Source organism: Hylaeus volcanicus, chromosome 6 (assembly GCF_026283585.1).
Source record: "Hylaeus volcanicus isolate JK05 chromosome 6, UHH_iyHylVolc1.0_haploid, whole genome shotgun sequence".
NCBI lineage: Eukaryota > Metazoa > Arthropoda > Insecta > Hymenoptera > Colletidae > Hylaeus > Hylaeus volcanicus.
This window is the reverse complement of record NC_071981.1, coordinates 14,539,592-14,553,375: the sequence shown is the minus strand read 5'-3', so window position 1 is coordinate 14,553,375 and position 13,784 is coordinate 14,539,592. Positions and strand designations below refer to the sequence as shown.

Sequence of the window (13,784 nt, the reverse complement as noted above, 5' to 3'; positions counted from 1 at the left end):
GCGAATACTTGTGCGTAAATTAGTGAGCTACCCAAAACACGAGCCATGGAAACGAGACGCGTTGTTTTAGCTGTTCCACTAAATATATAGAGAGTGGACCTTCCCTCAGCCATAGCCTTTTTGGAAGTCAAGCAAAATTACTTTGAATCTATATTATTCACACCGCTGTACTTCGATGGGGGTGACATTACGCGTTTCTGCTTCTCCTGACATGTTCCACATAAAATGCATGACCGAGGACGGGTATACTGTGCGCAATGGTACGCAATGTCGGAGTGGCCCTGGTCAGACACTCTAGAAAGGAAATGTCAGGCAAACCTGTCCTTCGTCGATTTGATTTGATTATGTCAGACAAATTCTTGATCAATTTAATGGTTCAACATTTTTAGTATATCATATACATATGTATAGTCAATTAAAATGCTCCAAGAAAAGAAATATTTCTGCAATTGCTAAACTCTAACGACCAATGTATTAATAGAAATATTTTCTTTTGCACTCCTCCGCCCCGTCTGAATGTTAAGGCGTCTCCACAAGGGGTCGTGCCCCCTCGCCCGTCTCCTTTGAAAAAACACTGCCGTAACGTGTTAATCGAAACGGGTCGCCGCGTGATCGACCCCAGGCAGCCTCGTAAAATTTTACGATCTTCTATTAACGGAACAGCCCGGTGTAATGAGCGCGCAGCTTCCTTGCGCGCTCAACCTGTCTCGGGTGTCCGTGCCATTGGCTCGGGGCCCCGAAAAACATCCAACGTTTTCCTGGATCCCAGGACTTTATCGGCTCGATCAAAGGGATCGTAATATAACTTTGACACGAGACCGAACCCGGTGTCATCTCTTTCCCTTGACAGCTTCGCTATCTTGTTCCCTTAGGGGGACGGTCAATCCCATTATCTAACTGACTGGTCACCCGGGCGTAAAGTGGGCAGTCCTGTCCAGGAAGCAATCTTCGATCTCTGGTCGATCCTGGTTTTCTTCGGGGATCTTCGAAGAAACTCTGTGACATCTTCGTCTTCGTTCGTTTGCCATTTTGAACGTATTCGTTGGCCGATCATCTCGTACGAGTCATCTCGTCTCGAATAGTCAACTTTCACGAGATATTTAACCATCCTAATTTAAACGAAAAACCCTCTACGTGAAATATCGAAAATAAAACACACATTGCAAGATTTAGAAAACTTTAACCTTGCCCCAAAGACAGAGTAAATTGAAGCACCTGAAATATGTCATTCTTAGTCTTCAGACTACAATATTAACGTATTAAAGTGAAAAAGTGTTGCAAGTAACCCCGATTGACGGTATTGTAATCCCTTGCAGGAGGCTTAACTGTACGGGTACAAATCGATTCGTACGCGAAACGCGGTCCGGTAAATAATTTGACTTGCGTATAATTGAACGTTACGACCGGCCGTCGACGCGAGGAAGACGATAACAACGAGGCCATCATTGCGCCATCCAGAAAGCGAGTCGTTACCGAATTATTTCGAGGAGAGACTGACAGGCAGTACCAAAGCGCGATGGTTAGGGGGCCTCCGCGTACAATGCGAATCTGTAATTATAAGCGCGCCGTCTTCTGGCTGCCAGTTCACCCCGCCTCTGTTTCTTTTTTGTTCGCGTAAAATCGCTTGCAGCCCCGTATTATCGCCTTAAATCAACAGAGCCGCTCCTACGAGCCGGTACCAACGCGGACCGAAAGGAGTTCCGTGGCCATGGACAACCGAGAGGGGGCCCCCCGAAACCGGGAAGATGGCACGAGAGGGACTTTAATAGTAGGTCTCGCTTAATAACCCACGTCCCGAAGCCCAAACTGATTGTCATTGCAGTAGATTCCATCACGTGAGTCGGCAATGTCAGTGTAACGCCTCAATGGCGTAGCGAGTTGCTTCGATCGTGAATCTTTTCTTCGTGATCGATTTCCACTTCAAGAACGCCGCTACAGCGACGTACATATGTACGGGGTTTATTCGATATGGTTTATTCCGCAACTTCGTAAGTGTCGCTGCAGCAACGTGTATACTTATTCCACAACTCCAGAGCCTACAGTGACAATACGCAGTGTACTTCACATTCTTATTGCGAAAAAAAGTATCGTCGATTCTTCTCGTTGGTTCAAATTATTTCCAATAAAGTAAACAGCGTTGAAAAGCGAACTAATTGCTGTAATTTTTTTTTTTTTTTTTTGCTGTCTATGAAGATGAGTGAGTGAGTCTTACTCATAAGGGTGCGAAATCGTATAACTCGACTATAACGCTTAATGTGCCAATCTTACATTTGTTCGTTCTTTACATTCATTTCATTTTTGCTTTACATTACTTTGCGTTTGCATTTCCTCAGATATCCCTCTCGATAATTCTATAAAAATGTAGTCTGTAGTCCAGTAGTCTGTTGGAACTCCCGGCCCCCCTTATAGCTCGGGTACCTCGGGATTGCTAAGCCCGTACTGTACCTACAATCAAACATACCTACAGCCCCTGAGGGGTGGTTATATTAAGATAAACAGGGTATTTTAAGACAAACAGATTGAACCGAACTGAACTGAAAAACTTTTTTATTGGTTAGTCCTTTAACGGACCGTTTAACCCTTAGATCTTATTTCATAAAGTTACCTTATTTCCTATCTATGTAACAATTTAAATTTATCCTCTACCTTTTTCTTTTTTTTTCTTAAGATGAACAAACTTTAAACCTAAGGTCAGCGCCCCCGGCGGCAAAATGCCCAAGTTTGTAATGAAATAGTTCCCACTATCGTTACTAGAGGACGGCACCATATCTATATATCGACACTAAATAATTACCAATGGATCCGCAGGGATTTGCACTTACCAATAAAACAAAGATACTATTGTAAGTGATATAAGGTAGAGATAGATCCACAGAATCTAAATACCCGTATTTTTGCAATAGACTAACTGTACTGGTACTGAAATCGTTTTAAAATAACTAATTGATGCTAAACACTTTATTCTAAGAATAACGATAACAACTATAATATATATAAGCAACAGTTTTTCTATTTAGTTTGACAATGTATAAAACCTACTGTGCAATAATCTGAATGTGTAACTTTTGACTGATAGATTAAAACTAGTCCAAAATTTATTTTCCAGATACATTTTTTAAGACGCATTGTTTGTAATAAACTGCAATAATAATCAAATAAGTTATGTAACTATTGTGAACACGTATTGACTGTTGGTAAGTACATAATTAGTGGCGTTATCTACCATCAAACCTGGAAATTATAACATTATACACTTGGACATTTTGCCACCGATGGCGCTGTTCGGACAATTCAAAATTTGTTTGATCTATTCACCGCTAAATGTTAATAAGAGGAATTGAAAATATTTTTTGCATGATCGGAGTACTTGCATGTAAAGTGTAAGGAGTAGTATCGATAAGCCTCGGAAATACGTTCTAGCTATGCATTTGTAATGTCTACTAACGCCGCCTACCTATCTCTGAGTAACTAAGAGCATGGATTCATGGTATTACATCTGAGTTTGGACCTTCTGTTCGTCACTAGTAACTACAGGCATAGAAAGACCATAATTTTTATGAAAGAGTAGCGTTACATCGAATGTTTTATACCGGTTCTGCTGATTAATAGAAATAAACGTTGTCACGAAACATGTTGTCACGATTGTGTGTAAACGCTGGCCGAAAATTACTGTTAAGTGCAAGTATAAATTCTCAGGTAAATCGTAATTTTGATCTGTCTTGAGGTTACTGTACTTCGAATCATTTAAAACAAAATTCTTCTACATTAAACTGTAACTCTGTTCAGAAAATAGTAAAATGCAAATTCAGTCACCTCACTCTTCATACGACAAGCATTTCGTCACGGAACAATTGTGCATTCAACTTCCACAAACATTTCAAAATTATCGGTATTTGCTCCGTTCGACATCAAAGCACAGTTGATACAACGAAAGAGGCAGTATCAAATACACAGACAGGTGCAAATTTTTACGTTTCATCAATGTTGTCGTCGTCGTTCAATGTTTCAGTGTTAATTAGCCGTATAGTTAATATGAAATTACAAATAATTGAACAATATCAAAACAGATTTTAAGAAAGTCTGTAAATTTTAGATTCATCGGTATCAGATATTCAGGAAGTAGCAGCAAACACAAGTGATACAGTGACAGACAAAGTATTTATAAGTGAATTACCAGGTGAATTAACATTATACTTATTTGTGCAAATGCTTTGGTTTAAAATTATTGAATAGAATGTAGAGTGAGAGAAATATGTTCAACTTCTATAATATCTCTTATAGAGATACCTGTACCACAAACTCAAGAAATAATAGAAACTATTGTTAAACTACATCCAAATGGTGAGCCTACATTAGAGAGTATAGGACTAGGTGGATACACTCCTGTTGGACTTGTACAGTCTGCTTTGGAATGGATTCATATTTCCTGCAACATGCCATGGTGGTCCACAATTATGATAGGCACTGTCATTTGTAGAACACTACTAGTTCCATTGGTTATAAAAACACAAAGACATACAGCCATGTATCGAAATAATTTACCAGAAATGGAAAAATTACAGACAAAAATGACTGAGGCAAGACAATGTGGAAATGATTACGAAGGTCTATATTAAATATTCTAACGTATTAACTCTTAAATAATTGATCTTATCACTTTAAAATTAATTTTGTTTTTAATTTCAAAACCAGTATAAGAAAAAGAATATTATATTTTTATTTCCAGCTGCTATGCATGCTCAAGACTTGATGAAATTCATGTCTAAAAAAAGTGTAAATCCTCTAAAGTGTTTTACTGTAACTGCAATACAGGTATGTATTTCATAATAAATAACCTTATCCCTTGAAATAATAACCATTTGTGTTTGCACATTTACCAGATGCCAGTATTTGTGTCATTCTTCTTGGCTTTAAAGAAAATGGCTAATACTCCAGTTGAAAGTTTAAAAGAAGGTGGACTATGGTGGTTTACAGATTTAACTCTTGCTGATCCATATTACACACTACCTTTAATCACTTCTGTAACATTTTTTGTAACAACTGAGTTTAGTATACTAGGAGCGGCTGGTCCCAATGGTATGGGAATAGTAAAATATATATTCCGATTTATACCGATAATTATGTTTCCATTTATAATGAACTTTCCAGCGGTAAGAAACGCATATTTAACATGTTTAAAAATAAACAATCTACATTATCTTACACTGTCTTACTGTTTTTAAAATGTATGTTTCAGGCCATTTTATGCTACTGGGTGTCAACGAATTTGTTTACCTTACTCCAAGTCACATTTTTGAGAATCGAAAAAGTTAGAAGATTTTTTGATATACCAATTGAAGTAAAGAAGACAACACCAAAGCGTCCTTTAAAATTAGAAAATATCAAGGCTGGAATAGAAAATTGTAATTTCAAATCAGAATTGCAGAGTTGATACAATGTTTCATAGACTAAACTTCAAATTTTTTTTCAGCTTGGAGTAATATTAAAGTGACTAGAAAACTAGCGGATCACTTGCGTGCTGATGCGATACAATTTAATGAAGCAGGAAAAGCCCCTTTAAAGAAAACGTTCAAATATAACCCAATAAAAAATCCACCAACAGCAACAAAAATTTTGACAAAAAACAGATAATAGTTTATATATGTAACCTTTGCTTGTAGATAAAATTATATTATTTAACTTATCATAACAAATTGATTATAATGGTTCTATATTTTAATAATAAATAATTGTAAATCTAATCATTGAAGTACACGATTCATTAAAAATTTTGTCTATAACATTTAATAATTAATTACAACTAGCAGTCCATTTAATACATTACATGGATACTGACAAAAATACTTTAGTAATTCAAATGAAGTAGAACAGCTTCAATTGATATATTTTTTTGGTATACATACTTTACCTTAGAATTATAATGCTATTAACATTTAATTCCAATGCATTGATTAATTACTTCAAGTAGATGATTGTTCTCAAGAGCTGCTGCCACTCTTTCTTTGTCAGCCAGTTGTTTGTTTACTGCTGCTTCTGACATGTGAGTTCCTGGTGTGATTTCAACATTGACTTTGAACCTTGATGGTAAAGCTCGTAAAAGTTGTACTCGAATCGATAAACCAATCAATGTTGCCATACTGCAATGTGGTATTGTTGGAGTAAATAGTATATGAACTTTGTTTGCCTTATTGTTAACCTGCAATGAAATATACTTGTCAACTAAATATTGTAGAACAATTAATTATTAACATTACCTCTATAAGATTTTGCTCCACTACATTCAGTTCTTCTAGTGTCAAGGGATGTTCAGGATCATTAATGTTTCTAATAAGATCTATAAATTAAAAAATAGCGATTTTTAATTTGAATTAACCAAACTTTTAATGACACATACCAAAAATCTCACGCTCATCAAATTCATCCGATATGTCTTCGTCTTCGTCTTCAGCAGTAACTTGTCTTTCATCTATTTTCTTATATAATTTAGGATTAATATTTTCTAAAGTATCACCCATATTTTCAATAAAAATACATCACTATGCAAAACTTAAATGATCCGATATCTCAGAGGTTAGAATGATTAGTGATTATATACATCTATTTACGTAGATAGATACTTCATTATATATGCATTAAAATAAAAAACAATCTAACTTTACGATAATAACAACAATAAAAAGGTATTTTCAATTAGTCAAAGAGATTATATAAATAGAGTAGGCAAGCCAGATACGCACACAACTTATTGTTAGACAAAAACAGAGATACTCTCACGATTTCTTCTCTCTCTCCCGTCGCAATATCAGTGACACGTGCTTATGGTGCTTAGTTTTGGAATAATGGATTGCCTAATATATTTTAAACAGCTATTATATTTTTAAACATTTTATACACAACTTTAATAACACGCCATCGAATACGTAAAATCCCATTTGGCAAATTCTTTTGTGACAAATATAAAAGGATATAAGGTGAGGTTATTTTCGTATTTCACATACCGATTTTTCGTGTCATAAAGTTAAAATAAAAACTTTTTGATTACAAATTCAGAATGGCTACATCACTTGCGGAACAACTGAAAAAGCTTAGAACGCCGCAGACTAGCATTTTGTTACAGGACAAAAAACGTGCTAGCTTATTATTTGATCCAAAAGAAGCTGCCAATTTAGATAGGGAAACAGTTTTGAATATTGGTAAGAGACTACTTAAGTTATGGAACGTGTATATATTTATTTTATTCAATAATTAAATTCATAATGTTTTCATAGGTCAAAATGGGTTACAAGAATTAGCTAAGCTATCAGATCTATTTTTAGAATTTGAGAGAACACTTTTTGCACCGAGCTCACTGAGTCTTGAACGTGCTATACAGGATGTTAAAGTTAACAAAAAATTGGATGGAGAAATTGAAAGATTTCTGATCCTCCTATCTCCATACTTTCTGCTCAATAATGCTCACAAAGCACTTGAATGGTTAATACATCGATTTCGTATACATGAGTTTAATAGGGATCAGTTTCTACTATTAATTTTACCTTATCATGAAACTCGAATGTTTGTAAGAGCATTACAGTTATTAAATCTATCAGATGCAGCTGATAAATGGCATTGGCTGGAACCCCTTCAAAAGCCTGGTGTTCCATTAGCTACAGTATCATTGATCAATCGTCTTTGTTCTGATAATGGTTTCCTAAAACTTATTTGCAATCACGTTATTGCTGCTACAAGAGTGTATTCAGATCGTTCATCTTGTTTAAGTACATTGTATGCATTTTATACCACTTCCATATTAGGGACTATTGAACAATCTCCTACTATGTCTGAAATTCAGATAAATCACATGTTACCAACCATTCTGAAAGGCTTGGAAAGTATTATATCTGATTTTGCAGCTGGTACTTACATGATTCTGGCATTGTTAATGACTAAAGTGAAATTGAATAATGAAACTACAGAGAAGTTACTTTTGAAAATATTCAAGAAAACATATTTAAAAGAGGAAGCAATGGTTTTGATATTTTTCTTATACAATGCGCCAACTTATCGACTTACTACTGTTTCAAACAGCCTCGCAAATCGATTATCAGAGCTTTCTTGGTTCATTCAACTTGCAATTAAGCTACAATCGTCCAACACAAATATATTGAAATTTATTGTGCCCTTGTTACAAACCAGTTGTCGCGTGATATTGGACAATCCGTCAGGAACAACGCGCATTCAGAATATGGTCAGTGAAATATTGACACGAATAAAGCTTGACAATAATGGGGTAGACACTATCTTGTGGAATGTTTTGGAAAAGGAGTTTCTCGCAAGCAATATATCAAATGAAGCAAAAAATTTTCTGATGCATTTGTATCAGTGCTTAGAAAAAATGTACCCTGAGAGATTTGACGATTATCTAAAGAATCTTATGAAACGCAGTGACACAGACAAAGACTCGAAATTGGCATTACAATTTCTCACTTCCTGGCATTTTGGAGCTAAAGATACACAAGACTCTGTAGGCATCCTTGACAAACTAATTCACATCAGTCCAGAACAAAGAATTATGGCATTGGAGACTTTAGCTGAAAATGATGTGAATATTCCAGAAAGTTTTCAGGATATGATGACAAATACATTGCAAGCTAGATTCAGCGACAGTGAAATTAATGTAATAAAAACTTTGCTATCTTTTCCTACAAAACGTCTGACAAGTTTACTTCCTGTTGATATGTTGATAGACGAGTTGAAGGTGTTGTTATCAAGTTGTCATAGCAGCAGTAGGAAGATCTTAGCAAAACCAGCTCTAAAGATTCTGTTGGAACTGTGCGAGGTAGGAGATGATACCAGTGTTTTCATCACGTCTCTGTCATATTTGTTTCCCAATGACGACGCAGATGTGAATATCGCGATGGAAGTATTACAATCGAACTTTGCTAAGAAAAATGCTTATATGCAACACGTAAGAAAAGACTTGGGCAAATCGCCAAACGCAGAAGCAGTGTCATCTGCAGCTTTCCATAATATATTAAACTGGGAACTGTTACCTCCAACTGAAAGTATATTAAGTGCTATGAAACAACAGATTGCTCATGGTGATGCAGCTTCCATGTTCTTCAACTTAATTTTACTGGGATCTGTGTGCAGAGTTCCTGTTGGATCTTTGCAGCCAGAAATCGCGAGGGAAGTTATCGAAATGGCCACGGAAATAATTAAAAAGTATCCACAAGTCAAAATGTTGCAGAATTGTAATAATATAACAGGGAACAACATACAGACTGCTATCGAATTGACTTCACAGGGAGTCCTACCACTGCAAGTGAGCACTTATGTTTTAGAAATGGTTCATAGGCGTTTAGATCTGAAGTTGAATTCAAAGTTCGACTTTGAGAATAATCCACATCGCAGTAATTTGATTTTGAGGCTCCTAGAAATGTTCTTTGAGGGAATAGAGAACAAAAATTGGTGCAAGCATTACTGTCGATGCTTGCAGATATTCTTCCAAAGGCACTTTGCTACAGTGAAAGATTTAATCCGATTTTTGTCTCAGTTGTACATAAAACCAGTGCAAGTTCAGACATCCTTTCACTGTTTGAGAATAACTCTAGTCCTTTTGAATCAGTGCAAGTCCATGCAATGGGCGTTTCAAGATAAAGTCTTCGTAACAAACTTGTTAATTTCTCTCGCCAGAGAAAATAACGATTGTCGAATAGCCGCGTTGGATATCCTCAAGAAACTCATGCAAACCTTCAACTTATCGGTCGATGGATTCTCAGCCTTACTACAAGAATTAGTAAATAGATGTCCAGAGATATCCTTAGACCCTGATCAGCTATCGTTGTCTCTTTATGTTCTACTCTCTCCAGATCCAGACGTATGTTCGCAATTAAAGTCTGACTTGCGAAAGAATCTTCAACAGGCACAAAAATTGTTGTTCGAGGTTGTCATGGACCCGGAGACTCCTATACACGTCAAATCACAACTGTTGGATATTCTGGTACACGTTAATGGGCCAACGATACTTGAACGATTAGCTCCTCTTGGACTTGAACTTCTACAAACCATATCCACCGAATCAAAGAACAAATCCGCCGGAAACGTATTAAAGAATTTACTCCAGAGATTTAACAGCTCAACGGTAAACGTTCTTACCGCAGAGCAAGTATGGCAACTGTTTCAGAACAGCATAATTGCGCACAATGCTGAGATAATTACGGAAACTGGCGTGAAATATCCACCAAGCATAATTCTCTTGAAACAAATAGAAGAGACCTTTTTCGAGAGCGCTGGCAAAGTGTCACCCGAACTTCAAAAGAATATCCTCGCCAAACTGATCGACGTGGTCACTGATAGTAATATGAGCAACGTCATTTCTACAGCTAACAGAGCTATCAGAAGAATTCGTATGAATGCACAGCTTATAGTTAATGAGTTACAAACAATGAGAAATCTTAAAAACTCCCAGCCAAACGATGTCAACTCGAAGAACAAGAAACGATTGAGCCATGTACGTACCATTCCTGATCCAACGTTCATCGACCGGAGAGAATGGAAACGTGGAGTAACCCTCCTGGAATTCGTGCAGCAGGCTGATAACATCGAGCACGAGGAACTGCTTTATCCGATCTTATTCGATTTATTGAAAATGTGTCTCAGTTTCGAGGAACAGAGCCCTATAGAGTATACCAATCAATTGTTGTTGTCGACAATTCATCGACTCACGGTCAAGAAGCTACCCATACGGGACGCTCATTTGCAAGTGGACCTAATAACTCAGTGCATTAGGACTTCGAGGAATCCTCAAACCCATCATCACGCCCTGCTAGTCCTGGTGGAGCTCTTAAAAATTGTTGACGTTCGTTGCGCACTTTATACTATCATGCCCATATTCACCTTCATGGGTAGCTCGGTGGTACGCCAAGATGACGCCTATTCGATACAAATCATCTCCAAGACCATCGAAACAGTCGTCCCCATAATTAACGCAGCGGAGAACGAGACGCACGCTTGCGAAGTTTTGAGAACATTTATCGTTTCCCTGCCGGACATTCCTGAACACAGACGAATGCCTCTGTTTGTGAAACTATTACAGCTGCTAGACAATCATTTTCATCTGTACTATTTGCTCACTTTCGAGAGCCACGTTGTGTCTAGGACCATGCGTATCACAAACCAGAAGACATCTGGTCAAAGACTGGAGTTCGCTCTGCAGGTCTCACAAGAGTTTCCACCGTCCAGACTGGTGCAAGTCTGCGTGAAGCTTGCACAGTTCATGAAGGAACTGCCAGTCGATATAGAGCGGGAAGAAGACCGAAAATCTGCGTTATCTTTTAAGCACAAGCACATCTTCGACGTGGCCAACAGTAATCCCAAACACCTAAGACATTACAAGTATATTCTCGTGCAGTTCCTAAGCAACTTGTTGTCGTCGCCCGACTTCATCAATCGAGTCGCGGAGCTCAACTCCGACGAAGTGAATAACCTCAGACCGTACTACGATCAACTGATCATCGAATTGATTCTACTGATAGAGAGCGCTTCAAAGAACGCGGACAAACATCAAGGTCAAGCGATTGGGAAGTACTGGAAGGTACTTCTGCATCATCTCTACGATGTACTCGATCTTGTCAACAATTTACTACCAAACGGAATCTTCCTACTCAGCGTTAAGCGTCTAATGGAAAACGAGTTGTTGACAGTAAAGAGAAAAGCTCTGGAATTGCTCAACACGCGTCTACAGCAACGGAAATTCGGAGAGGAGGATCATATTGATTTGTTGAGTTTGATCGGGTCCCTGGTGAAGCTAATCGAGCCACGAACGAAGTCGGAAACGCAAGAACAGGAAATTGTTCAACAGACTATTCTGATCACTCTTAAATTACTAGCCAAATTGTTAGCCACTGAACACCCCACAGTGTTCAAACCGATTCTAGAGATGACCACTGAACTTCTGCGAACAAGGGAAGGACCAGTATTAGGCAGTGCGGCGCTCTGCGTCGCAGAATTATGCAGCACAATGCGCATTCACGCCATACACTCGCTGAATAAATTCGTTCCAGCGATTCTACAACTATTGGAGAATCATTGTCACCAAGATGTGCCTGATGTGATAGTTGTCAGTATGGTCAGCGCATTGCAGAAGATAGTCGAGTCTGTGGGGAACTTTCTATCCCTATACCTGGATCAATTGTTATTTGAATTGGCTAGACTGAATTCCTTGTATACCGACACGGAACATCCAAAGATTGGTATCGTGGTGTCGCGTTTGAAAGCAACGACGCGAAAGCTTTCCAGTTGCATACCTCTACGAGTACTGCTTCCAGCAGTGAACAGGACATACGTCACATTGCTCACGAAGAAGTCGTATCAGTGTATACCAGCGCTAATGGCCGTCTTGGCGGAGTCCTTTAACAGCGTTCAACCAACTGACTTAAGTGCAGCCTTACCAGACTTGAGCGCGTTCTTCTTGAAAGTATTGCAATTTCGCGAGGACATTTCTGAAGATGATATGGAAGTGGATGGCTCAGAACTAACGTTGAAGGATGTAGTGGTCGTAGAGGAAAGCGCTAGCAAAGCACTGGTCGCTCTTGTTTTGAAACTCAGCGAAGCCACGTTCAGGCCATTTTATTATAAATTGTACGATTGGGCTGCCAGAAACCCACAGTACAAGCAACGGAGCATTACGTTCTATAGGTTTGTTGATTAATTTGATACATTTTATACTAACAAGTCTACGCTGAGAATTAACGCTTTCGTGGTGTTTAACACTCAGAATGCCTGGCACTTATATATTTAACGTAACGAATGTGAAATTATTAACACCAATTAAAAAATGCTCTTTTTGACTCACTAAATCTCCCGACTATAATCCAATTTTTTCATCTATTTACAGACTGTCTGCTAATATAGCAGAATGTTTGAAGTCGCTGTTCGTGCTCTTCGCTGGCCACTTCCTCAAACACGCGGCTGTATTATTGAGCAGTAACAATCCATCTATCACGATCGAGCCTCAAGAAATGACCCTTACTGACGATTTAAGCAAGACTGAATTAGTTGAGGCTATTTTACTCACCCTCTACCGAGTTTTCAGTTACGACGCGCATAATGTTGTAAATCAGGAGAGGTTCGAGACACTGGCCCAACCTATTGTAGATCAACTCGAGAATACTATGGGCACTAAGGAGGAATACGAAAAGAGAACAAATGAACTAGTGGTACCTTGTATTGCAGCCTTTGCTGGTGCTATTCCTGATGACTCTTTACATAAACAGCTAGTTTACCAAACGTTGCTAAAGACTAGACACGCGAAACCGTACGTCAGAAGCGCAGCACTGAATGCATTGGTAAATATAATTTTATTTTCTGTTCAGATATTTTAAGAGACTGCGGTACTCCTGGAAAAATAAGTAATTTCTCGATGTTGTCACCTGAAAGCGGTCATTGTTGTACGGTTCAATTAAACATCAGGAGAAATCTTTCACTTACTCTTATCTTCCATTCAAACAGGTTGAGATTGTAAGGAAACTAGGAGAGGACTTCATGCCACTGTTACCGGAAACGATACCTTTCCTGGCAGAACTATTAGAGGACGAGGATGAAACAACGGAGAAGTGTGCGCAAAACGCAGTCCGCACTATGGAAGAAATCTTAGGAGAACCATTACAAAAATATTTTTAAATTAATTATTACGTTATACAATTAATGTACGATCATGTACATACGAGTGCGTTGGATGCAATAAAATAAACCAATTTTTACACTTTACTTTCATTACGTGTTCACCTTACCTTAACGAACAG

At 38.0% G+C, this 13,784-nt stretch overlaps 3 protein-coding genes and 1 pseudogene across 4 annotated transcripts; 2 read left to right on the top strand and 2 right to left on the bottom strand.

Annotated features, from left to right (window-relative positions):
* Window positions 1-855: 855 nt before the first annotated feature.
* Window positions 856-2,767, bottom strand: LOC128878545 (uncharacterized; annotated as a pseudogene).
* Window positions 2,768-3,452: 685 nt separating this feature from the next.
* Window positions 3,453-5,741, top strand: LOC128878947 (mitochondrial inner membrane protein OXA1L). Its single transcript, XM_054127627.1, has 8 exons — window positions 3,453-3,696; window positions 3,787-3,958; window positions 4,094-4,177; window positions 4,282-4,605; window positions 4,727-4,812; window positions 4,881-5,150; window positions 5,237-5,402; window positions 5,471-5,741. Exons 1-8 carry the CDS (start codon window positions 3,631-3,633, stop codon window positions 5,629-5,631), a joined length of 1,329 nt encoding a protein of 442 aa, XP_053983602.1. The 5' UTR covers window positions 3,453-3,630; the 3' UTR covers window positions 5,632-5,741.
* On the bottom strand, window positions 5,248-6,747 carry LOC128878948 (MIP18 family protein galla-2). Of its 2 annotated transcripts, XM_054127629.1 has the most exons (4): window positions 6,395-6,747; window positions 6,255-6,334; window positions 5,909-6,196; window positions 5,248-5,387 (listed from the first exon to the last, which is right to left on the bottom strand). In XM_054127629.1, exons 1-3 carry the CDS (start codon window positions 6,513-6,515, stop codon window positions 5,927-5,929), a joined length of 471 nt encoding a protein of 156 aa, XP_053983604.1. In that variant the 5' UTR covers window positions 6,516-6,747; the 3' UTR covers window positions 5,248-5,387; window positions 5,909-5,926. The 2 variants fall into 2 exon arrangements, with proteins under 2 accessions (XP_053983604.1, XP_053983603.1); XM_054127628.1 differs by lacking the exon at window positions 5,248-5,387 and having other exon boundaries at window positions 5,769-6,196; window positions 6,395-6,746.
* An 82-nt stretch (window positions 6,748-6,829) lies between these two features.
* LOC128878945 (HEAT repeat-containing protein 1) lies at window positions 6,830-13,684 on the top strand. Its single transcript, XM_054127625.1, has 5 exons — window positions 6,830-6,971; window positions 7,051-7,193; window positions 7,269-12,678; window positions 12,878-13,328; window positions 13,492-13,684. Exons 2-5 carry the CDS (start codon window positions 7,052-7,054, stop codon window positions 13,660-13,662), a joined length of 6,174 nt encoding a protein of 2,057 aa, XP_053983600.1. The 5' UTR covers window positions 6,830-6,971; window position 7,051; the 3' UTR covers window positions 13,663-13,684.
* Window positions 13,685-13,784: the final 100 nt, after the last annotated feature.